Genomic DNA, 25,195 nt, shown 5'->3' with positions numbered 1-25,195 from the left:
TACTGCATGGTTAGTCATATGATCCAGAGCTCACTGTTTTGAATCTTGGTTGTATCTAGTACTGTAGTTGCCAGTCTAGTGGCTGCATTTGCAATTGCCAGTTGGCTGGGATTAGTTCATCTCACCAGGCAACAGCACTCTCCACCATACAGTATAAACGATTGGCTAAAGTGCCCCAGGTGGTTTGTGGGTAGCTGCCTAGGGTAGCAATCAAATTGGGCATTCCAAATTTGGGAGAAAACGGGTAAATACTGGGCATTTCAATTTAAAGAAAAATCGAGGTGATGAGATTTTCATGTATGTGCTTCTTCACATGGTTTACAAATACTGTATTTATTTTCTTATTTTTTTAGATGAGAGACGTCAGCAACAGAGAAGGTCAGGATTGTGAATCCAGCCCTTAGTGCATTTTTATACTGTGTTTATTGTTGTTGTTGTTATTTTAACATGTATTGTGCACACAGTATATTTTTCATTGCTAATCAAAGGCAGATAGTTAATTCAGTTTTGTTCTGACAGCAGTTTTCATAAACTGATGCTTTGCAACACTTTTGTATCGCGCTGAAATTAATAAAAATGAACAAAATACAGTAAATGGAAAATGACCACACTGCTGTGAATAACACACTCCTTATAAGAGACAGTACCACTCCATTTCACACTGCTGTGAATAACACGCTCCTTATAAGAGACAGTACCGCTCCATTTCACACTGCTGTGAATAACACACTCCTATAGAAACAGTACTGCTCCATTTCACACTGCTGTGAATAACTCGCTCCTTATAAGAGACAGTACCGCTCCATTTCACACTGCTGTGAATAACACACTCCTTATAAGAGACAGTACTGCTCCATTTCACACTGCTGTGAATAACACACTCCTTATAAGAGACAGTACTGCTCCATTTCACACTGCTGTGAATAACACACTCCTTATAAGAGACAGTACCGCTCCATTTCACACTGCTGTGAATAACACACTCCTATAGAGACAGTACTGCTCCATTTCACACTGCTGTGAATAACACACTCCTTATAAAAGACAGTACTGCTCCATTTCACACTGCTGTGAATAACACACTCCTTATAAGAGACAGTACCGCTCCATTTCACACTGCTGTGAATAACACACTCCTATAGAGACAGTACCGCTCCATTTCACACTGCTGTGAATAACACGCTCCTTATAGAGACAGTACTGCTCCATTTCACACTGCTGTGAATAACACGCTCCTATAGAGACAGTACTGCTCCATTTCACACTGCTGTGAATAACACGCTCCTATAGAGACAGTACTGCTCCATTTCACACTGCTGTGAATAACACACTCCTTATAAGAGACAGTACTGCTCCATTTCACACTGCTGTGAATAACACACTCCTTATAAGAGACAGTACTGCTCCATTTCACACTGCTGTGAATAACACACACCTTATAAGAGACAGTATCGCTCCATTTCACACTGCTGTGAATAACACACTCCTATAGAGACAGTACCGCTCCATTTCACACTGCTGTGAATAACACACTCCTATAGAGACAGTACCGCTCCATTTCACACTGCTGTGAATAACACACTCCTTATAAGAGACAGTACCGCTCCATTTCACACTGCTGTGAATAACACGCTCCTTATAAGAGACAGTACTGCTCCATTTCACACTGCTGTGAATAACACGCTCCTATAGAGACAGTACCGCTCTATTTCACACTGCTGTGATTAACAGGCTCCTATAGAGACAGTACTGCTCCATTTCACACTGCTGTGAATAACACGCTCCTATAGAGACAGTACCGCTCTATTTCACACTGCTGTGATTAACACACTCCTATAGAGACAGTACTGCTCCATTTCACACTGCTGTGAATAACTCACTCCTTATATGAGACAGTACGCGTCCATTTCACACTGCTGTGAATAACACACTCCTTATAAGAGACAGTACCACTCCATTTCACACTGCTGTGAATAACACACTCCTATAGAGACAGTACCGCTCCATTTCACACTGCTGTGAATAACACACTCCTATAGAAACAGTACCGCTCCATTTCACACTGCTGTGAATAACACACTCCTTATAAGAGACAGTACCGCTCCATTTCACACTGCTGTGAATAACACACTCCTTATAAGAGACAGTACTGCTCCATTTCACACTGCTGTGAATAACACGCTCATATAGAGACAGTACCGCTCTATTTCACACTGCTGTGATTAACAGGTTCCTATAGAGACAGTACTGCTCCATTTCACACTGCTGTTAATAACTCACTCCTTATAAGAGACAGTACGCGTCCATTTCACACTGCTGTGAATAACACACTCCTTATAAGAGACAGTACCACTCCATTTCACACTGCTGTGAATAACACGCTCCTTATAAGAGACAGTACCGCTCCATTTCACACTGCTGTGAATAACACACTCCTATAGAAACAGTACTGCTCCATTTCACACTGCTGTGAATAACTCACTCCTTATAAGAGACAGTACCGCTCCATTTCACACTGCTGTGAATAACACGCTCCTTATAAGAGACAGTACTGCTCCATTTCACACTGCTGTGAATAACACACTCCTATAGAGACAGTACTGCTCCATTTCACACTGCTGTGAATAACACACTCCTTATAAGAGACAGTACTGCTCCATTTCACACTGCTGTGAATAACACACTCCTTATAAGAGACAGTACTGTTCCATTTCACACTGCTGTGAATAACACACTCCTTATAAGAGACAGTATCGCTCCATTTCACACTGCTGTGAATAACACACTCCTATAGAGACAGTACTGCTCCATTTCACACTGCTGTGAATAACACACTCCTATAGAGACAGTACCGCTCCATTTCACACTGCTGTGAATAACACACTCCTTATAAGAGACATTACCGCTCCATTTCACACTGCTGTGAATAACACGCTCCTTATAAGAGACAGTACTGCTCCATTTCACACTGCTGTGAATAACACACTCCTTATAAGAGACAGTACTGCTCCATTTCACACTGCTGTGAATAACACACTCCTATAGAGACAGTACCGCTCCATTTCACACTGCTGTGAATAACACACTCCTATAGAGACAGTACTGCTCCATTTCACACTGCTGTGAATAACACGCTCCTATAGAGACAGTACCGCTCTATTTCACACTGCTGTGAATAACACGCTCCTTATAAGAGACGTTACTGCTCCATTTCACACTGCTGTGAATAACACGCTCCTATAGAGACAGTACTGCTCCATTTCACACTGCTGTGAATAACACACTCCTATAGAGACAGTACTGCTCCATTTCACACTGCTGTGAATAACACACTCCTTATAAGAGACAGTACTGCTCCATTTCACACTGCTGTGAATAACACACTCCTTATAAGAGACAGTACTGCTCCATTTCACACTGCTGTGAATAACACACTCCTTATAAGAGACAGTATCGCTCCATTTCACACTGCTGTGAATAACACACTCCAATAGAGACAGTACCGCTCCATTTCACACTGCTGTGAATAACACACTCCTTATAAGAGACAGTACCGCTCCATTTCACACTGCTGTGAATAACACACTCCTTATAAGAGACAGTACTGCTCCATTTCACACTGCTGTGAATAACACACTCCTATAGAGACAGTACCGCTCCATTTCACACTGCTGTGAATAACACGCTCCTATAGAGACAGTACCGCTCCATTTCACACTGCTGTGAATAACACACTCCTATAGAGACAGTACCGCTCCACAACACACTGCTGTGAATAACACGCTCCTATAGAGACAGTACCGCTCCATTTCACACTGCTGTGAATAACACACTCCTATAGAGACAGTACCGCTCCATTTCACACTGCTGTGAATAACACACTCCTTATAAGAGACAGTACCGCTCCATTTCACATATCTGTGAATAACACGCTCCTTATAAGAGACAGTACTGCTCCATTTCACACTGCTGTGAATAACACACTCCTTATAAGAGACAGTACCGCTCCATTTCACACGGCTGTGAATAACTCACTCCTTATAAGAGACAGTACGCGTCCATTTCACACTGCTATGAATAACACACTCCTTATAAGAGACAGTACCACTCCATTCCACACTGCTGTGAATAACACACTCCTATAGAGACAGTACCGCTTCATTTCACACTGCTGTGAATAACACACTCCTATAGAGACAGTACCGCTCCATTTCACACTGCTGTGAATAACACACTCCTATAGAGACAGTACCGCTCCATTTCACACTGCTGTGAATAACACGCTCCTATAGAGACAGTACCGCTCTATTTCACACTGCTGTGATTAACAGGCTCCTATAGAGACAGTACTGCTCCATTTCACACTGCTGTGAATAACACACTCCTATAGAGACAGTACCGCTCCATTTCACACTGCTGTGAATAACACGCTCCTTATAAGAGACAGTACTGCTCCATTTCACACTGCTGTGAATAACACACTCCTTATAAGAGACAGTACCGCTCTATTTCACACTGCTGTGATTAACAGGCTCCTATAGAGACAGTACTGCTCCATTTCACACTGCTGTGAATAACTCACTCCTTATAAGAGACAGTACGCGTCCATTTCACACTGCTGTGAATAACACACTCCTTATAAGAGAAACTACCACTCCATTTCACACTGCTGTGAATAACACACTCCTTATAAGAGACAGTACTGCTCCATTTCACACTGCTGTGAATAACACACTCCTTATAAGAGACAGTACTGCTCCATTTCACACTGCTGTGAATAACACACTCCTTATAAGAGACAGTATCGCTCCATTTCACACTGCTGTGAATAACACACTCCAATAGAGACAGTACCGCTCCATTTCACACTGCTGTGAATAACACACTCCTTATAAGAGACAGTACTGCTCCATTTCACACTGCTGTGAATAACACACTCCTTATAAGAGACAGTACCGCTCCATTTCACACTGCTGTGAATAACACACTCCTATAGAGACAGTACTGCTCCATTTCACACTGCTGTGAATAACACACTCCTATAGAGACAGTACTGCTCCATTTCACACTGCTGTGAATAACACACTCCTTATAAGAGACAGTACCGCTCCATTTCACATGGCTGTGAATAACACGCTCCTTATAAGAGACAGTACTGCTCCATTTCACACTGCTGTGAATAACACACTCCTTATAAGAGACAGTACTGCTCCATTTCACACGGCTGTGAATAACTCACTCCTTATAAGAGACAGTACGCGTCCATTTCACACTGCTATGAATAACACACTCCTTATAAGAGACAGTACCACTCCATTTCACACTGCTGTGAATAACACACTCCTATAGAGACAGTACCACTCCATTTCACACTGCTGTGAATAACACACTCCTATAGAGACAGTACCGCTCCATTTCACACTGCTGTGAATAACACACTCCTATAGAGACAGTACCGCTCCATTTCACACTGCTGTGAATAACACACTCCTTATAAAAGACAGTACCGCTCCATTTCACACTGCTGTGAATAACACGCTCCTTATAAGAGACAGTACTGCTCCATTTCACACTGCTGTGAATAACACACTCCTTATAAGAGACAGTACTGCTCCATTTCACAATGCTGTGAATAACACACTCCTTATAAGAGACATTACTGCTCCATTTCACACTGCTGTGAATAACACACTCCTTATAAGAGACAGTACCACTCCATTTCACACTGCTGTGAATAACACGCTCCTTATAAGATACAGTACTGCTCCATTTCACACTGCTGTGAATAACACACTCCTTATAAGAGACAGTACTGTTCCATTTCACACTGCTGTGAATAACACACTCCTTATAAGAGACAGTACTGCTCCATTTCACACTGCTGTGAATAACACACTCCTTATAAGAGACAGTACCACTCCATTTCACACTGCTGTGAATAACACGCTCCTATAGAGACAGTACCGCTCCATTTCACACTGCTGTGAATAACACACTCCTTATAAGAGACAGTACGCGTCCATTTCACACTGCTGTGAATAACACACTCCTTATAAGAGACAGTACCGCTGCATTTCACACTGCTGTGAATAACACGCTCCTTATAAGAGACAGTACTGCTCCATTTCACACTGCTGTGAATAACACACTCCTATAGAAACAGTACTGCTCCATTTCACACTGCTGTGAATAACACGCTCCTATAGAGACAGTACTGCTCCATTTCACACTGCTGTGAATAACACACTCCTATAGAGACAGTACCGCTCCATTTCACACTGCTGTGAATAACACGCTCCTTATAAGAGACAGTACCGCTCCATTTCACACTGCTGTGAATAACACACTCCTATAGAGACAGTACCGCTCCATTTCACACTGCTGTGAATAACACACTCCTTATAAGAGACAGTACTGCTCCATTTCACACTGCTGTGAATAACACACTCCTTATAAGAGACAGTACTGCTCCATTTCACACTGCTGTGAATAACACACTCCTTATAAGAGACAGCACTGCTCCATTTCACACTGCTGTGAATAACACGCTCCTTATAAGAGACAGTACTGCTCCATTTCACACTGCTGTGAATAACACGCTCCTATAGAGACAGTACCGCTCTATTTCACACTGCTGTGATTAACAGGCTCCTATAGAGAAAGTACTGCTCCATTTCACACTGCTGTGAATAACTCACTCCTTATAAGAGACAGTACCGCTCCATTTCACACTGCTGTGAATAACACACTCCTATAGAGACAGTACCACTCCATTTCACACTGCTGTGAATAACACGCTCCTTATAAGAGACAGTACCGCTCCATTTCACACTGCTGTGAATAACACACTCCTATAGAAACAGTACTGCTCCATTTCACACTGCTGTGAATAACTCGCTCCTTATAAGAGACAGTACCGCTCCATTTCACACTGCTGTGAATAACACACTCCTTATAAGAGACAGTACTGCTCCATTTCACACTGCTGTGAATAACACACTCCTTATAAGAGACAGTACTGTTCCATTTCACACTGCTGTGAATAACACACTCCTTATAAGAGACAGTACTGCTCCATTTCACACTGCTGTGAATAACACACTCCTATAGAGACAGTACCACTCCATTTCACACTGCTGTGAATAACACACTCCTATAGAGACAGTACCGCTCCATTTCACACTGCTGTGAATAACACGCTCCTTATAAGAGACAGTACCGCTCCATTTCACACTGCTGTGAATAACACACTCCTTATAAGAGACAGTACTGCTCCATTTCACACTGCTGTAAATACACACTCCTTATAAGAGACAGTACCGCTCCATTTCACACTGCTGTGAATAACACACTCCTATAGAGACAGTACTGCTCCATTTCACACTGCTGTGAATAACACACTCCTTATAAGAGACAGTACTGCTCCATTTCACACTGCTGTAAATACACACTCCTTATAAGAGACAGTACCGCTCCATTTCACACTGCTGTGAAAAACACGCTCCTTATAAGAGACAGTACCGCTCCATTTCACACTGCTGTGAATAACACACTCCTTATAAGAGACAGTACTGCTCCATTTCACACTGCAGTAAATACACACTCCTATAGAGACAGTACCGCTCCATTTCACACTGCTGTGAATAACACGGTCCTTATAAGAGACAGTACTGCTCCATTTCATATATATATATATATATATATATATATATATATATATATATATATATATATATATATATATGTATATATATATATATGTATATATATATATATGTATATATATATATATATATATATATATATATATATATATATATATGTATATATATATATATATATATATATATATATATATATATATATATATATATATATAGTGATTGTCAGAAGCCTTTTGGCCACTTTCAGGCAATTTGTTTGGTCCTTGTGTTTGCTGAAATTTGCATATATTGATTACCCATAATTCCATAGCTACTGTGTTCAATCAAAAATAATCTAAACTTCATTGATATAGCACCTTTCAACTGATGTAGCTCTTCTGGGATGAGGTGGCTGTGCATTCCACAATCTGGGAGCACAAGGACTAAAAGATCAAGTGCTCTCTCTGTCTTATTGTTTTTCTTTTGTGTTGTTCAATAAAGGGATTTTAAAATTCAATTCTCTCTCTCTCTCTCTCTCGAGCTGAGAGCGGTGTGTTTGAATAGTGCAGGTCCGTTTTTAGAGTCTTGGTTTTACTATTTTTACACGGTTAATTTAAAAGGAATTTTATAAGTTTCTTCAAAAAAGCTTTATTTATTTATAGCCTTTCTATTTCAAATTGTATTGTTATTTATTTATTTATCTATCTATTGGCCTTGCCATTTGGGAGGCTAAGTTAGTTTGTGTAGCCCAAGATGGGCTCACACTCTGGCGGTATAGAGGGACTGACACGGAGACATGGGTTCAGGTGTGTGCCCGACAATGAAGTTTCCGTGGAGGACGTTCTTTTATCGGTCGGTAAGACAATTGGTTTTAACAACATTAAATCTGCTTCACGTATGAATAAGGCCATTGTTGTGTTTTTAAGTCAAGAAACTCTCGTAAATAAGATTGTGGAGGAAGGATTTTCTGTCAATGGTGCTTTTCTTTCTGCTTTACCTCTTTCAATTTCTCTGAGGAAAGTGGTTTTATCAAATGTCCTCCCTTTTATTCCAAATGTAGAGATTGAAAGAGAATTGGCAAGATACAGTAAAATCATGTCCCCTATTAGAATGATTCCGCTCGGCTGTAAGAACCCCGAGGTGAAACATGTGTTGTCTTTTCATAGACAAGTGTTTGTATTGCCGCATAACCCGGGGCAGGATCTTAATGTAGCCTGGAGATTTATTATAGAGGGGAAAGAGTGTGTTATTTTTGCAACCTCGGACACAATGAAATGTTTTCATTGTGGCGAGGAAGGGCATATGAAGCAAGCCTGCCCTAAGCTCAGATCAGCGGCTGCGGCGGAGGGCAGCGCTGAAAGGCAGGGGGCTGGTCAGGCTGAGGGTGTTCGCTCATCCTGCTGCTCCTGGGGAGCCGAGCCATGGCTCGCTGGTTGGTGGAGATGCGGGGTCTCAGCCCAGCGCTGCCGCTGTCGGAGAGTCGGGGCTGGGGGAGAGCGGCGGCGACGGCGGTGATCAGGCCGTGGCTGCGGAGCTCCCCCGCACAGGGAAGGAGGCTAGCGGCAGCGCTGGACTAGCATCCAGTGACGCCATAGCCCTGCCCTCAGCAGAGTCCTCACAGCCGGAGGAAGATGAGTCGGGAGCCACAGAGGAGGATTCGGCCGAGGAATGGGAGGCGTTCGCGGGAGAAGACGAGGATGAGGAGGGAGAGCTCTCTGACACCTCGATGCTCTCCGACACCCCGGTCAGTCAGCCCATAAAAAAACTGTATTCGCTTGAACAGTTTAATAATTTTATGGATTGCACAAAGGGTAAAAGGGGAGTTGAAATTCCACTTCCCTTTCAAGTCGAAGACGACCACCAACATTAAGTATGGGATATTCCCTGCCCTTGAGGTAGGTAATACTGAGCTCTCTATATCAGAGCTGCCGAAGGCCCCTTCCTGTGATGACGTGTGTCTAGACTGTGTCTAGAACTGAGCGTGTTGATAGAAAGAGCCCTCGAGTCCATTTGGGTTAGTTGTAGTTCCTAGCATTCGTGCTGAAAGCTGGCTTGCCGCTTTCCTGGAATCAACGACTCTTGAAAAAGACAGAGTCTTTCATCTTTCTTTCTTTCAACGGCCCCCTTGGTGGGCCGCTCTCTTTTTACTGTCTGCCGTATGTGAGCGGCTGTGTGCAGCCACCCGCGAGTGAGTCTTTTCCTAAAGAGAGTTACACAAGTATCCTCCTCGGGGCTAGGCCTGCCATATCCCCGCTGTCGAGTGACCCAGCCGCGCTCCCTTCCTCGGGGCTAGGTACTACCGTATCCCCGTCTGAGTGGAGTCGCCGGCCGAACCTGACCGCTGCGGTGAGTCGGTTCATGTGCGTTCGGTGTGCTCTCTCGCTCGCTCTCTCGCTCTCTCTCTCTCTCTCTCTCTCTCTCTCTCTCTCTCTCTCTCTCTCTCTCTCTCTTTCCTTCCTTCTTATAAACTGTAATTTTTGCTTGACATAAACTTCACCCACCGCGGCTTCGACCTCTGTCCCCCCCTGGTACACGCTTCGCGTTGACCACGCGGTCTGGGTACGCACTTTGCGTAGCGTCCTCTCCGGTGCTGCGGTACCGCGGTGCACGCATAGCCCGATTTCTCTTGGCACAGGCTGCGTATTATCCGACGCCAGCATAGGAGCATAACGCACACGGTACTTGGTTCCCAGTACGCAGTGTACGTAGAACGATATTCACAGCGCATATAACGTGCCTGTGCTCGTTGCTCCTTCCAAAAAGTTACACACAGAGCGCAGGGTATGCAGTTTACGCTCCAGCTGCACGAGGCGTCTAGAACGTTCGACGTTGCGCTTGATCTAAAGTGCAGTTACGCACAGTGCGCACGATACGCAGTTCACGCAGTGTACTGTACCCGTTGTGCAAGGCGTTTGGAACGCTCGTGGCAAGCAGTGCGGTGCACGTTGCGCTCGCTGCGTAAGTACTGCTCTACTAGCGCATAGCCTGTGGTGCTGCACGGTAATAGCAGTACGCACTGAGCTCAACTCAAGCGCTGCAAGCAGTGTACATTTTACACGGTGCAGGCGTAGTTGGTTGTACACTAGTGCCCATATGCTGCGTAGTACACGGTGCACTTGTGCCCACGGTACCCGGCGCTGGGTAAGTGGTGTTAATAGCCTTACTTGTAGCCATAGCGAAATTACACTGTGTTAGTACCTGTGGGTCAAACGCAGTGAAAGCAGTGCTTAGTGCTATGCACAAGCCAGACGTCCTGTCTCAGGACTCTCTGCCTAGCATCTCGAATGCAGTACACAGTGCGCTTGGGACGCACGGGTTATTGCGTAAGCACTGCTCAACCTGGCACATAGCTCACGGTGCTGCACAGTATCTGTGAAATCAGGATACTCGGTGCGCACGGGGCTCAGCATACCTTGCTGTAACGCTAGTGAGTGGACACACTACGTTAACACTTACCAGTGTTCAACGTAGTGCAAGCAGTGCCTCAGTGCTAATGCAGAGTCAGCACCATATCGAGGTCCTTCCCTGTACGGCCTGCGACACATCATACCCACAGGACGTATGGTGCTTAGTAGGCAAGTGCTTAGTACATCAGGGCGCATAGCGCCTCGGGTGCTCGATGCACGAGGTGCCTCGTTGCCTTCTGCCTGTAGAAGGTGCAAGGTGCTTCACTCTGCGGTAAGCTACACGCTGCTCCGGTCGTGTGACTGCACGTAGTCCAGGCTAGACACCCCTGTCCAGTTACTACGCTGTGTTCACTCTTTTTCTGCTTAACAGCCTACATCGCTTTGCGATTGCAGTCTGCTGAAAGCCTTACAGCGATCGCTGTTTTCTGCTTTCCTCTGCTGTTAAGTCGCCCTGGATAAGGGCGTCTACTAAGGAATAAAATAATAATAATGTTGCAGTTTAAAAGAAAAAGAGACACGTGTTCCCCCACCGGGCTCCGGCTCTGCCGTGCCCCGCTGTGGAATTGACTCTGCTGGACTGCCTCAGCCCACCCTCTCGGTGCGCTTAAAATATTCAGTTCACCCAAGTTGCCGTGGTGTCTGCGTTATTACCCTCACAGCTTGCTGTTGTGGGCGTGAATGTGTGTTTTTATTTCACTGCCTTGTGTTTTTAAAAATAATAAAAACGATACAAGCGCAATTACTCCATCGGGATCCAGCTATGCTGAGACTCGCTGTCGAGATGCTTACGCCGGCTTGTTTAAAAAAAAACAAAACAAAATCAGTTACCCGCGTTGCCGTGGTAACTATTATTTTTACCCGCACAGCTTGCGTGGAGGGTGTGTATTTTCGGTTCTTGACTGCCTTGCAGTTTGAAAAAAAATATACAGCGTTATTTCCACCGGGACCCCGGCTGAGCTGTACGCTGCGCTGGTCCTGGCCAGACAGCAGGCTCAAGCCCTTGCTGTGGCCCTGGAGCTGACCCCGCCTGCACCGGTGGTTGCCCCGGATGTTACGCGCTGGCATCTGCCGTACTCGGCAGGCTGTCTGGCCGGGCGAATGGTTTATCACACTGGACTGAAAGAACGTGGATTCCACGTTGCTATTCGTCTAGTGCACAGGAAGTATCTCCGCTTCACCTTACAGGGGAGTGTCCTGAGTTTTCTGTGCTGTGGTTCAACCTCTCCTTAGCCCCCGCATATTTCAAAGTGCATGGATGCCATCCTAGCTCCCTTGCGGCTGCAAGTGATCAGGGTGATGAAGCAGCTGAACGACTGGTTGATCTGCCCAGTCGCAGGAAGGAGCAGTGGCCCACACAGTGCAAGCCTGCCTGTCGGACGACAGAGTGGCTGCCATTTGCAACTGTCTCGCCCTGTTCAGCAAGGGTTCACAGTATAATTGGTGTTGTGTTAAAAACTATTGGGTCTGATGGCCTCGGCTTCATCACTCACCCATCTAGGGTTACTCCACAAGCGCCCGATCCAAGTGTGGCTCAGTGCCTTAGGCTGCACCCCAAGCATTACAGACACTGTCAGCTGACCGTGTCTCGCCTAGGCTGGGAAGCCCTATGCTGGTGGAAGCAAACCTCTCTTCTAAGCAAAGGATCAAACATAGGAGTGATACAAAACTATCAATTGGTGATGACAGACGCACCCAACTCTGTTGGGGGCCGGTCTGGGCAGGTGGAGGAGTTCGCGGACCCTGGTCGGATTTCTGGATATAATGCGTGGGAACTGAGAGCAGCCCACGAGTGGTCCAAAGCGTTTTTTTGTACGCTTTCCCGCCTATACCGCTGCTCCTGGCTTTTCTACGAAAAGTCGGGTTAGAGAAGCATCAGTTCTCCAGGTGGCCAAGAGAATGTGGTTTTCGACCCTGTGCCAGCTGTTGCATAGCCAGCCCTGGGAGATTCCACTTCGTTGGATCTCCTCAGTCAGGCAGAAGGCTCTCTTTGGCACCCGGAGCCACGCAGGTTCCAGATATGGGTCTGGCCCCTGTAAGGGACTGCTGGCTAGAACTAGGGCTATCGGACCCAGTTGTGGGTACCATGCATAGCGCTAGGGCAGACTCCACTAGGTTTTTTGTATACCTATAAGTGGAAATATTTCCAAGCTTGGTGTCTGGCTAGAAACCTTGACCCCATCACTTGCCCTAGGCCAGTCATATTGCAGTTCCTGCAGGAACTGCTTGGTGCTGGACGGTCACCTTCCACCTTGCAGGTGTATTCAGAGGCTATCTCTGCTTGCCATGCCCCTGTAGATTCTATGTCTCCGGGTGTGCATTTTTGACTACCCATTTCCTTAAAGGTGCACAGTGATTACGCCCTCCTAGGAGGACTGTTCTCCCCGAATGGAGCCTTAATATTGTGCTAGAGGCTCTCACGAAGGCCCGTTTGAGCCCTTAAATTCCATTGAGCTGAAGTATCTGTCTATGAAGACAGCCTTCCTCTTAGTTATCACCTCCGTAAAGCAGATCAGTGAGCTGCAGGTGCTGTCTGTGCACAGCTCCTGCATGCACGTGTGGGAGGATGGAAGTGGAGTGTCGCTGTGCACCAACCCCGCTTTCCTCCCCAAGGTGATTACAGCTTTCCACATTAACCAGTCTGTGGAACTGGAGTCTTTTCATACACCTCCGTTGCTTCAATGGAGGATGAGAGATTGAATTTCTCTGCCCAGTGCAGGCATTGAGATGTTACGTGCTAGGACAAGAGCGCTGTGTCAATCTGACCAGCTGTTTCTCTATCACTGAACACTGACCCTAGGACAGCCCCTCTAGCAGCCTTTGTCACACTGGATTGCAGACACGGTGTCGACTGAATATGATGGTGTAGGGTTACCCCCAACTGGTAAAGTAGCTGCGCATTCGACTGTCTGAGATTGTGCTGTGGCTAGCTGGGCTACGCCGCATACTTTCACCAGATTCTACCACATTAATGTGGTAGATCCTGTTGTGCCATCTGTGGGCACAAGGGTCCTTGAGGGTGTAAGTTCACACCGCTAACCTCTAGGTTAGACAGTGCTTGTGCGTCCCTCATATGCTGCCGTTCCTTCTCCCTCGCGACGGCTCTGGTATACATTATCCCATACTTAATGTTGGTGGTCGTCTTCGACTTGAAAGAGAACGTTAGGTTACCTACCGTAACCCTGGTTCCCTAAAAGAGAAGACGACCACCAACCATGAGGTCGCTCTGGTCGCCCTCACGGGTTTGGCGGAAAAAGAGGGAGATCTTCCGGTGAGTGACGGTTTTATACCCTCGGTAGGCGGGACCGAGTGCGTCATCACAGGAAGGGGCCTTCGGCAGCTCTGATATAGAGAGCTCAGTATTACCTACCTCAAGGGCAGGGAATATCCCATACTTAATGTTGGTGGTCGTATTCGACTTGAAAGGGAATTATTAATTGTTGATAATACTTAGAATACCAGATACATATTTAGCATTAAAAAGCAATACATGTGATTTATTTAAACAGTCGTTCATTATTTTGTGTATCAGCGGCCACACTGAGCTGAGCGCAGTGCGGTATACTGTAATGATGCTCCAGTCAGTCTGTCCGGACTGCACCTGAACCATCTTAAAAACACGAAGCCCCTAATAAGCTAATTTGTAAAAGTTAGTAAAGAATTGCGCTAATATAACGAAGCTAAATTTGAACTCCTAGCTGGAGCAACGAGAGAGGGCGAGACGGCGGGGCAGAGAAGGAGGGGGAGACGCTGCTAGGCAACCGGCTCGTGAACATTCCGCTCAGCTGAGGAGAGACCGTTAGGATTTAAAAATGCGAACGTTCCGAGCGGTGTTAGGCGCTCCGTTAAATTAACATACCGTTGCTGGCATTTGAATATAACCATATTTTAAATACTCAAATAGGACTGTATTAAAAAATATATGTTTTTCAAAGTAATATGTTATTTGGAATATTAAAACAATCAAATTAAATAACACATGTTTGGACACCAAAATATTGTTCTTCCCCATAACGTGTTAGAAAATGTAAACAGCAGTTGGAGAATGCCGAAGTCGATCATCCTAGCATGTTAAACGAGGGCATTTCTCCTGTAAGCTGCGTCTAGTAATAGATGGTTTATACTGTTCTCAATGGTCCACGTCCCAGCCTGAGACCACGATCCAGTGGTCGACGGAGATGTTTTTCAAAGTAATATGTTATTTGGAATTTTAAAACAATCAAGTTAAATAACATGTTTGGACACAAAATATTTTTCAGTGACGTTAACAAGTAGTCTGTTTACAACAAAAATGCAATCAGTGTTAGGAACACTATTTTAGTCCGATTTAAAATGGAAATTAAAATGGTATTGAGTGCTGAAATTTATTATTTTTAAAAATAAGTAAAAGTCAACTGTCAGAAGTGGGATTTGAACCCACGCCTCCATTCAGAGACCAGAACACACAATTCTTTAGAAAGACAGAGTCCTTGAGTCTGGCGCCTTAGACCACTCGGCCATTCTGACAAGCTGCGTTTGTTAATGTAGAAAAACGCATTATTTATTTCAGCACACACTAGGGGATCGTATCAAGGCCCGATTGGGTTTATTACGCACATACCAACTGATGCTCCATGAATGATGCTAAGACAATTCTAAAAAAAAGAAACGGATTGAAGTCAACCCAAAAAAGTAAGATTATTTATTTCAATTTCGTTATAGCTATAAACGATGCATGCTTTTTACAATAGCAATTGCTATTTGACAATGACCAATAAGTAATTTTGTTGCAATGCTGTATACAATGTGAACAGAATCAGACTTTGCTCCGTTGTCTCGAAGAAACATCTTCAATTTGTATTTAAAAATGACGCCCAACGTGGGGCTCGAACCCGCGACCCTGAGATTAAGAGTCTCACACAACAAAAATGCAATCTGTGTTAGGAACACTATTTTAGTCCGATTTAAAATGGAAATTAAAATGGTATTGAGTGCTGAAATTTATTATTTTAAAAAATAAGTAAAAGTCAACTGTCAGAAGTGGGATTTGAACCCACGCCTCCATTCAGAGACCCTGAGATTAAGAGTCTCATGCTCTACCGACTGAGCTAGCCGGGCTGACTTTTCGAGGTGTCTTTCACTGTAACCAACTGAGCTATTAATTTGTCATCTTATTTGAGAAATAATTGAATGACAGAACCAAAGATTCCAAATATAATCCACTGAACTGTAGTTTTCTTATCATAATGAAAACAGATTACACATGACCACAGTTCTGTATCAAAATTAAGTCGTAAGTATATGGTTTCTATTGTAGCTATTTACACACACTGCTCTGTTGTCTCCCAGGGTGTTATCTAACAAAACGACATATGCTGTGCTTCCATAATCGATTACATAGACTTTCCTGCCCCGTGTTGCTTTCTTCTTAGATGTGATCTCAGGTTCTGATGAGTTCTGCTCCCTCGATCACGTTCTGCAGCATCTCGCCTTGCTCATCACTCCCGCATGCTTTGGCTGCTTAACAGGTCGGTCTCTGTGGCGCAATCGGTTAGCGCGTTCGGCTGTTAACCGAAAGGTTGGTGGTTCAAGCCCACCCAGGGACGATGTTTTTTGCATTTCTTAATCACATTAGAAAATGGCACTCTGATACGCTGTTATTTCATCCAATTACGCTGAAGAATGAATGTGCTCTGTTTTTTTAGTTCAAAATAATACAAAACCAATATAGTCTTGTTGTTTGCCGAAACCCGGGATCGAACCAGGGACCTTTAGATCTTCAGTCTAACGCTCTCCCAACTGAGCTATTTCGGCGTGACAAGACTGATGTTTCGAGATAGCATTCTTTTTGGCAATCCAGTAAACCTGTAATGAAAAACGTTCAACAGCTCGGCAACACCATAATAGAATCCGAAGCCTTTACAATTTCGAAACTGTTAAGTTTTCTCCCAAATGCGGTTCTCAACAAATGCTTTTTTTTTTTTTTTTTTTTTTTGTATTCCTTCCAGAGTAAGTCCAAAAGGCAATCACTGGAACTGGTTGCCTGAAAGTGCCGCGCTTGAACTGCCTCAAGAAACGCTTAGCTCTAAAACGTGTACATAGAAAGTCTATTAACATCTTTAACACAATCATCTGTATTCCAATAGCGGTTAATCCACAGGGTGATCAATAAAGTGACTGCTGGCTTTGTTTAAATATTAACGAGATGTTTTCAGGATTCACGCGTATTCTGAACAAGCACAATAGAATATGGTAGTGAAAGGACAAGCAAATAGCAGGTTTATTGGCTCTGGTCTTGTATCATCACCCTGACTACTGTCCGTAAGAAAGTGGCATTAATAAAAACGTCATTATGCAAAGTTCCCAATGCGCAAATACGCAGCATATTTAAACTTCTTCACAATCTTAAACCTTCCCAAATGAATTTAAAATACTTACTGAAAGGTTACACACATTTTCACTATCTCATGCAAGGAAGTGTTAATATGACTTTATTACCCAACTGTGTCAATGAAGACTGGTCAACAGTAATTTCGGATTCACTTTAGTTTATTGTGCTGTATCAAATGAAAAATACAAATGAATCGCAATACAATTAATATCTGTTTGATCGCTATACAATCAATATGTTGTATAGGCTAAATTGTATAAATAAATGTCCGGAAACAGTCAAATTCAAACACGTTAAAAAATGAAATAGTGCGGAATAAAAACAAAGGCGGCTTTGACCTCGACGTGATTTGAACACGCAACCTTCTGATCTGGAGTCAGACGCGCTGCCGTTGCGCCACGAAGTCCAGCTGTAATGGCAGCTTGTTATGCAATGCTAGAGTGTACAGCAAGCATGCCAAACACATGGTAATGCCGACGCTGATACTAGGAAAACACGGGGTATCACCAGGGTCATGGGAAACAGCCGACTCAATACTTGTTCGTAGCCAGCAGGGCTATGAAGTTGTCGGAAGTGTGTTTGATTCTCAGCTTTTAAAGTAAAGAAAACATAAAACAATACGATTTGCTTTTAGAAATGTCATTATTTGAAACGTGGGCATAAACAGAGTTGTATTGGCTGGGAATCATATGCCTGTGTTTATTTATTTATTTTCTGCACGTATTAATTAGTATTGTGTGAATATTTTATTTAGATCGTGTGTGAACATTTTATTTAGATCGTTTTTTTTCTTTTCATAATTTTCATAATTTTCTGTTTGCTTTGCACTGTGTTTTTGCTGTGTTGATTATTATTTGTCTGTTTTGTTTGGTGCACGGGTGAAACGGAGTTCGTAATTAAAGTATTTTTTGTTTTGTTTATCAGAAGCACTGTGCACACGGACCTCAGGTCCCGCCCCAAACAATTGCAGGTACCTGTACACACCTGGAATTAGAAGGGCTTTGAGGTATAAAAAGGGTGAGGAACTAAGAGACTGGGAGCATGGAACGAGGAGATACCGGAATAGGAAAGAGAGAGAAGCTGAGGGAAGTAAACGAAAATAAAGAAGACGAGATTAGACAGCGAGTGGTTGGGGTTTTTTGTGCACGGACAGTGTCAGTTTCGTTTTGTTATTTTTTTCCGTAGACTCACTCTGGGAGGACTGCGGAATTTGGCGAATGAAGACATTTGAAAAGAGGTACTGACAAGAACCTTTGCGTTCGTGGTTTATGTCAGGATATCAGGATCTCTCCTGAGGACTTCAGCTGAAGCGCAGCACCCTATGGAGAGGGCTGCCCAAACAGGCGTCTGGACAGGAGCCCTAAGAGGAGGTCTGGACCAGAGAGTGGATGACGTATGGTTAAGTGAACAAATACACATTAAAATGCATCTAATGCTCAAAAATAAAACAATAATTCAAATAAACAAACTGTGCAAAAAAAGGAAAACCAATCCAATTAAAATTCAAAAATCATAAGTGATAACACTGAATAAAATAATAATCAACACATTCGTCACCCGTGACATTACCACCACTGCGATCTTGAAAATGTTTGTATGCCACAGAATTTAAGATCTGAAACGGAATGTTTGGCATCTACAAAATGTCTTGCTAGTGGTGGATGAATATATTTTCTCCTAATTGAACTTTTATGTTCGCTCATTAATGCGCAATTGTAACTGTCTAGTAGTTTTACCATCATATTGCAAATGGCTAGGACAAGAAATCACATAAATGACATGAGCTGAAGCACAATCACTTGTAAGATACTGTACTCTTTTTTTTCGTTGTATGGCTTGTGCATTTTCTTAGTTTTAAATGTATTATCACAGGCGGTACACTTATGATTTGGAAAAAATCCAATAGATTTGTCCAGTACACCTAGATCTCTCGATCATCTAAACGATTCAGCCCTTAATAAAGACCGTCCGTGTTCATTTCGGCGTTTATGACATTGTCTATACACAACAGCTCTTATGTAATCCTATTGGTATCGAATCGATCGCAATTAATGTGTTCCATGTTTCCAGTCAGTTTGATAGTTTTAATACTGTATTACATTCTGAATATGAATAGAGCTGAATTATTAATTGTTGATAATACTTAGAATACCAGATACATATTTAGCATTAAAAAGCAATACATGTGATTTATTTAAACAGTCGTTCATTATTTTGTGTATCAGCGGCCACACTGAGCTGAGCGCAGTGCGGTATACTGTAATGATGCTCCAGTCAGTCTGTCCGGACTGCACCTGAACCATCTTAAAAACACGAAGCCCCTAATAAGCTAATTTGTAAAAGTAAGTAAAGAATTGCGCTAATATAACGAAGCTAAATTTGAACTCCTAGCTGGAGCAACGAGAGAGGGCGAGACGGCGGGGCAGAGAAAGAGGGGGAGACGCTGCTAGGCAACCGGTTCGTGAACATTCCGCTCAGCTGAGGAGAGACCGTTAGGATTTAAAAATGCGAACGTTCCGAGCGGCGTTAGGCGCTCCGTTAAATTAACACACCGTTTCTGGCATTTGAATATAACCATATTTTAAATACTCAAATAGGACTGTATTAAAAAATATATGTTTTTCAAAGTAATATGTTATTTGGAATATTAAAACAATCAAATTAAATAACACATGTTTGGACACCAAAATATTGTTCTTCCCCATAACGTGTTAGAAAATGTAAACAGCAGTTGGAGAATGCCGAAGTCGATCATCCTAGCATGTTAAACGAGGGCATTTCTCCTGTAAGCTGCGTCTAGTAATAGATGGTTTATACTGTTCTCAATGGTCCACGTCCCAGCCTGAGACCACGATCCAGTGGTCGACGGAGATGTTTTTCAAAGTAATATGTTATTTGGAATTTTAAAACAATCAAGTTAAATAACATGTTTGGACACAAAATATTTTTCAGTGACGTTAACAAGTAGTGTGTTTACAACAAAAATGCAATCTGTGTTAGGAACACTATTTTAGTCCGATTTAAAATGGAAATTAAAATGGTATTGAGTGCTGAAATTTATTATTTTTAAAAATAAGTAAAAGTCAACTGTCAGAAGTGGGATTTGAACCCACGCCTCCATTCAGAGACCAGAACACACAATTCTTTAGAAAGACAGAGTCCTTGAGTCTGGCGCCTTAGACCACTCGGCCATTCTGACAAGCTGCGTTTGTTAATGTAGAAAAACGCATTATTTATTTCAGCACACACTAGGGGATCGTATCAAGGCCCGATTGGGTTTATTACGCACATACCAACTGATGCTCCATGAATGATGCTAAGACAATTCTAAAAAAAAGAAACGGATTGAAGTCAACCCAAAAAAGTAAGATTATTTATTTCAATTTCGTTATAGCTATAAACGATGCATGCTTTTTACAATAGCAATTGCTATTTGACAATGACCAATAAGTAATTTTGTTGCAATGCTGTATACAATGTGAACAGAATCAGACTTTGCTCCGTTGTCTCGAAGAAACATCTTCAATTTGTATTTAAAAAGGACGCCCAACGTGGGGCTCGAACCCACGACCCTGAGATTAAGAGTCTCATGCTCTACCGACTGAGCTAGCCGGGCTGACTTTTCGAGGTGTCTTTCACTGTATCCAACTGAGCTATTAATTTGTCATCTTATTTGAGAAAAAAGTGAATGACAGAACCAAAGATTCCAAATATAATCCACTGAACTGTAGTTTTCTTATCATAATGAAAACAGATTACACATGACCACAGTTCTGTATCAAAATTAAGTCGTAAGTATATGGTTTCCATTGTAGCTATTTACACACACTGCTCTGTTGTCTCCCAGGGTGTTATCTAACAAAACGACATATGCTGTGCTTCCATAATCGATTACATAGACTTTCCTGCGCCGTGTTGCTTTCTTCTTAGATGTGATCTCAGGTTCTGATGAGTTCTGCTCCCTCGATCACGTTCTGCAGCATCTCGCCTTGCTCATCACTCCCGTATGCTTTGGGTGCTTAACAGGTTGGTCTCTGTGGCGCAATCGGTTAGCGCGTTCGGCTGTTAACCGAAAGGTTGGTGGTTCAAGCCCACCCAGGGACGATGTTTTTTGCATTTCTTAATCACATTAGAAAATGGCACTCTGATACGCTGTTATTTCATCCAATTACGCTGAAGAATAAATGTGCTCTGTTTTTTTAGTTCAAAATAATACAAAACCAATATAGTCTTGTTGTTTGCCGAAACCCGGGATCGAACCAGGGACCTTTAGATCTTCAGTCTAACGCTCTCCCAACTGAGCTATTTCGGCGTGACGAGACTGATGTTTCGAGATAGCATTCTTTTTGGCAATCCAGTAAACCTGTAATGAAAAACGTTCAACAGCTCGGCAACACCATAATAGAATCCGAAGCCTTTACAAATGCTTTTCGAAACTGTTAAGTTTTCTCCCAAATGCGGTTCTCAACATTTTTTTTTTTTGTATTCCTTCCAGAGTAAGTCCAAAAGGCAACCACTGGAACTGGTTGCCTGAAAGTGCCGCGCTTGAACTGCCTCAAGAAACGCTTAGCTCTAAAACGTGTACATAGAAAGTCTATTAACATCTTTAACACAATCATCTGTATTCCAATAGCGGTTAATCCACAGGGTGATCAATAAAGTGACTGCTGGCTTTGTTTAAATATTAACGAGATGTTTTCAGGATTCACGCGTATTCTGAACAAGCACAATAGAATATGGTAGTGAAAGGACAAGCAAATAGCAGGTTTATTGGCTCTGGTCTTGTATCATCACCCTGACTACTGTCCGTAAGAAAGTGGCATTAATAAAAACGTCATTATGCAAAGTTCCCAATGCGCAAATACGCAGCATATTTAAACTTCTTCACAATCTTAAACCTTCCCAAATGAATTTAAAATACTTACTGAAAGGTTACACACATTTTCACTATCTCATGCAAGGAAGTGTTAATATGACTTTATTACCCAACTGTGTCAATGAAGACTGGTCAACAGTAATTTCGGATTCACTTTAGTTTATTGTGCTGTATCAAATGAAACATACAAATGAATCGCAATACAATAAATATCTGTTTGATCGCTATACAATCAATATGTTGTATAGGCTAAATTGTATAAATAAATGTCCGGAAACAGTCAAATTCAAACACGTTAAAAAATGAAATAGTGCGGAATATAAACAAAGGCGGCTTTGACCTCGACGTGATTTGAACACGCAACCTTCTGATCTGGAGTCAGACGCGCTGCCGTTGCGCCACGAAGTCCAGCTGTAATGGCAGCTTGTTATGCAATGCTAGAGTGTACAGCAAGCATGCCAAACACATGGTAATGCCGACGCTGATACTAGGAAAACACGCGGTATCACCAGGGTCATGGGAAACAGCCGACTCAATACTTGTTCGTAGCCAGCAGGGCTATGAAGTTGTCGGAAGTGTGTTTGATTCTCAGCTTTTAAAGTAAAGAAAACATAAAACAATACGATTTGCTTTTAGAAATGTCATTATTTGAAACGTGGGCATAAACAGAGTTGTATTGGCTGGGAATCATATGCCTGTGTTTATTTATTTATTTTCTGCACGTATTAATTAGTATTGTGTGAATATTTTATTTAGATCGTGTGTGAACATTTTATTTAGATCGTTTTTTTTCTTTTCATAATTTTCATAATTTTCTGTTTGCTTTGCACTGTGTTTTTGCTGTGTTGATTATTATTTGTCTGTTTTGTTTGGTGCACGGGTGAAACGGAGTTCGTAATTAAAGTATTTTTTGTTTTGTTTATCAGAAGCACTGTGCACACGGACCTCAGGTCCCGCCCCAAACAATTGCAGGTACCTGTACACACCTGGAATTAGAAGGGCTTTGAGGTATAAAAAGGGTGAGGAACTAAGAGACTGGGAGCATGGAACGAGGAGATACCGGAATAGGAAAGAGAGAGAAGCTGAGGGAAGTAAACGAAAATAAAGAAGACGAGATTAGACAGCGAGTGGTTGGGGTTTTTTGTGCACGGACAGTGTCAGTTTCGTTTTGTTATTTTTTTCCGTAGACTCACTCTGGGAGGACTGCGGAATTTGGCGAATGAAGACATTTGAAAAGAGGTACTGACAAGAACCTTTGCGTTCGTGGTTTATGTCAGGATATCAGGATCTCTCCTGAGGACTTCAGCTGAAGCGCAGCACCCTATGGAGAGGGCTGCCCAAACAGGCGTCTGGACAGGAGCCCTAAGAGGAGGTCTGGACCAGAGAGTGGATGACGTATGGTTAAGTGAACAAATACACATTAAAATGCATCTAATGCTCAAAAATAAAACAATAATTCAAATAAACAAACTGTGCAAAAAAAGGAAAACCAATCCAATTAAAATTCAAAAATCATAAGTGATAACACTGAATAAAATAATAATCAACACATTCGTCACCCGTGACATTACCACCACTGCGATCTTGAAAATGTTTGTATGCCACAGAATTTAAGATCTGAAACGGAATGTTTGGCATCTACAAAATGTCTTGCTAGTGGTGGATGAATATATTTTCTCCTAATTGAACTTTTATGTTCGCTCATTAATGCGCAATTGTAACTGTCTAGTAGTTTTACCATCATATTGCAAATGGCTAGGACAAGAAATCACATAAATGACATGAGCTGAAGCACAATCACTTGTAAGATACTGTACTCTTTTTTTTCGTTGTATGGCTTGTGCATTTTCTTAGTTTTAAATGTATTATCACAGGCGGTACACTTATGATTTGGAAAAAATCCAATAGATTTGTCCAGTACACCTAGATCTCTCGATCATCTAAACGATTCAGCCCTTAATAAAGACCGTCCGTGTTCATTTCGGCGTTTATGACATTGTCTATACACAACAGCTCTTATGTAATCCTATTGGTATCGAATCGATCGCAATTAATGTGTTCCATGTTTCCAGTCAGTTTGATAGTTTTAATACTGTATTACATTCTGAATATGAATAGAGCTGAATTATTAATTGTTGATAATACTTAGAATACCAGATACATATTTAGCATTAAAAAGCAATACATGTGATTTATTTAAACAGTCGTTCATTATTTTGTGTATCAGCGGCCACACTGAGCTGAGCGCAGTGCGGTATACTGTAATGATGCTCCAGTCAGTCTGTCCGGACTGCACCTGAACCATCTTAAAAACACGAAGCCCCTAATAAGCTAATTTGTAAAAGTAAGTAAAGAATTGCGCTAATATAACGAAGCTAAATTTGAACTCCTAGCTGGAGCAACGAGAGAGGGCGAGACGGCGGGGCAGAGAAAGAGGGGGAGACGCTGCTAGGCAACCGGCTCGTGAACATTCCGCTCAGCTGAGGAGAGACCGTTAGGATTTAAAAATGCGAACGTTCCGAGCGGCGTTAGGCGCTCCGTTAAATTAACACACCGTTTCTGGCATTTGAATATAACCATATTTTAAATACTCAAATAGGACTGTATTAAAAAATATATGTTTTTCAAAGTAATATGTTATTTGGAATATTAAAACAATCAAATTAAATAACACATGTTTGGACACCAAAATATTGTTCTTCCTCATAACGTGTTAGAAAATGTAAACAGCAGTTGGAGAATGCCGAAGTCGATCATCCTAGCATGTTAAACGAGGGCATTTCTCCTGTAAGCTGCGTCTAGTAATAGATGGTTTATACTGTTCTCAATGGTCCACGTCCCAGCCTGAGACCACGATCCAGTGGTCGACGGAGATGTTTTTCAAAGTAATATGTTATTTGGA

At 42.7% G+C, this 25,195-nt stretch overlaps 1 protein-coding gene and 9 non-coding genes across 14 annotated transcripts in view; 3 read left to right on the top strand and 7 right to left on the bottom strand.

Moving 5' to 3' along the window:
• LOC131702967 (P2X purinoceptor 4-like) overlaps positions 1 to 595 on the top strand; it is a 33,892-nt gene extending 33,297 nt beyond the window's left edge. For all 5 annotated transcript variants that reach the window (XR_009309626.1, XM_059005822.1, XM_059005820.1 and 2 more), the window contains one exon: positions 354 to 595. Coding sequence is in view for 4 of the 5 variants with exons in the window: in XM_059005822.1 (XP_058861805.1) it covers positions 354 to 404 (51 nt within the window). In the remaining variant the exon portion in view is untranslated. The remainder of the gene's footprint in view (positions 1 to 353) is intronic.
• A 14,847-nt stretch (positions 596 to 15,442) lies between these two features.
• Positions 15,443 to 15,553, bottom strand: trnal-caa (transfer RNA leucine (anticodon CAA)). The gene is made up of 2 exons: positions 15,516 to 15,553; positions 15,443 to 15,488 (listed from the first exon to the last, which is right to left on the bottom strand). It is a non-coding gene; the product is annotated as a tRNA-Leu (tRNA).
• A 1,005-nt stretch (positions 15,554 to 16,558) lies between these two features.
• trnan-guu (transfer RNA asparagine (anticodon GUU)) lies at positions 16,559 to 16,632 on the top strand. The gene has a single exon. It is a non-coding gene; the product is annotated as a tRNA-Asn (tRNA).
• A 135-nt stretch (positions 16,633 to 16,767) lies between these two features.
• On the bottom strand, positions 16,768 to 16,840 carry trnaf-gaa (transfer RNA phenylalanine (anticodon GAA)). Its single transcript has one exon. It is a non-coding gene; the product is annotated as a tRNA-Phe (tRNA).
• Positions 16,841 to 17,751: 911 nt separating this feature from the next.
• trnaw-cca (transfer RNA tryptophan (anticodon CCA)) lies at positions 17,752 to 17,823 on the bottom strand. The gene has a single exon. It is a non-coding gene; the product is annotated as a tRNA-Trp (tRNA).
• A 2,682-nt stretch (positions 17,824 to 20,505) lies between these two features.
• Positions 20,506 to 20,616, bottom strand: trnal-caa (transfer RNA leucine (anticodon CAA)). Its single transcript has 2 exons — positions 20,579 to 20,616; positions 20,506 to 20,551 (listed from the first exon to the last, which is right to left on the bottom strand). It is a non-coding gene; the product is annotated as a tRNA-Leu (tRNA).
• Positions 20,617 to 20,960: 344 nt separating this feature from the next.
• trnak-cuu (transfer RNA lysine (anticodon CUU)) lies at positions 20,961 to 21,033 on the bottom strand. Its single transcript has one exon. It is a non-coding gene; the product is annotated as a tRNA-Lys (tRNA).
• A 414-nt stretch (positions 21,034 to 21,447) lies between these two features.
• trnan-guu (transfer RNA asparagine (anticodon GUU)) lies at positions 21,448 to 21,521 on the top strand. The gene has a single exon. It is a non-coding gene; the product is annotated as a tRNA-Asn (tRNA).
• A 135-nt stretch (positions 21,522 to 21,656) lies between these two features.
• On the bottom strand, positions 21,657 to 21,729 carry trnaf-gaa (transfer RNA phenylalanine (anticodon GAA)). Its single transcript has one exon. It is a non-coding gene; the product is annotated as a tRNA-Phe (tRNA).
• A 900-nt stretch (positions 21,730 to 22,629) lies between these two features.
• trnaw-cca (transfer RNA tryptophan (anticodon CCA)) lies at positions 22,630 to 22,701 on the bottom strand. The gene has a single exon. It is a non-coding gene; the product is annotated as a tRNA-Trp (tRNA).
• Between the last annotated feature and the right edge of the window lie 2,494 nt (positions 22,702 to 25,195).

Source organism: Acipenser ruthenus, chromosome 32 (assembly GCF_902713425.1).
Source record: "Acipenser ruthenus chromosome 32, fAciRut3.2 maternal haplotype, whole genome shotgun sequence".
Lineage (NCBI taxonomy): Eukaryota > Metazoa > Chordata > Actinopteri > Acipenseriformes > Acipenseridae > Acipenser > Acipenser ruthenus.
This window is presented reverse-complemented; position numbering and strand designations above follow the sequence as displayed.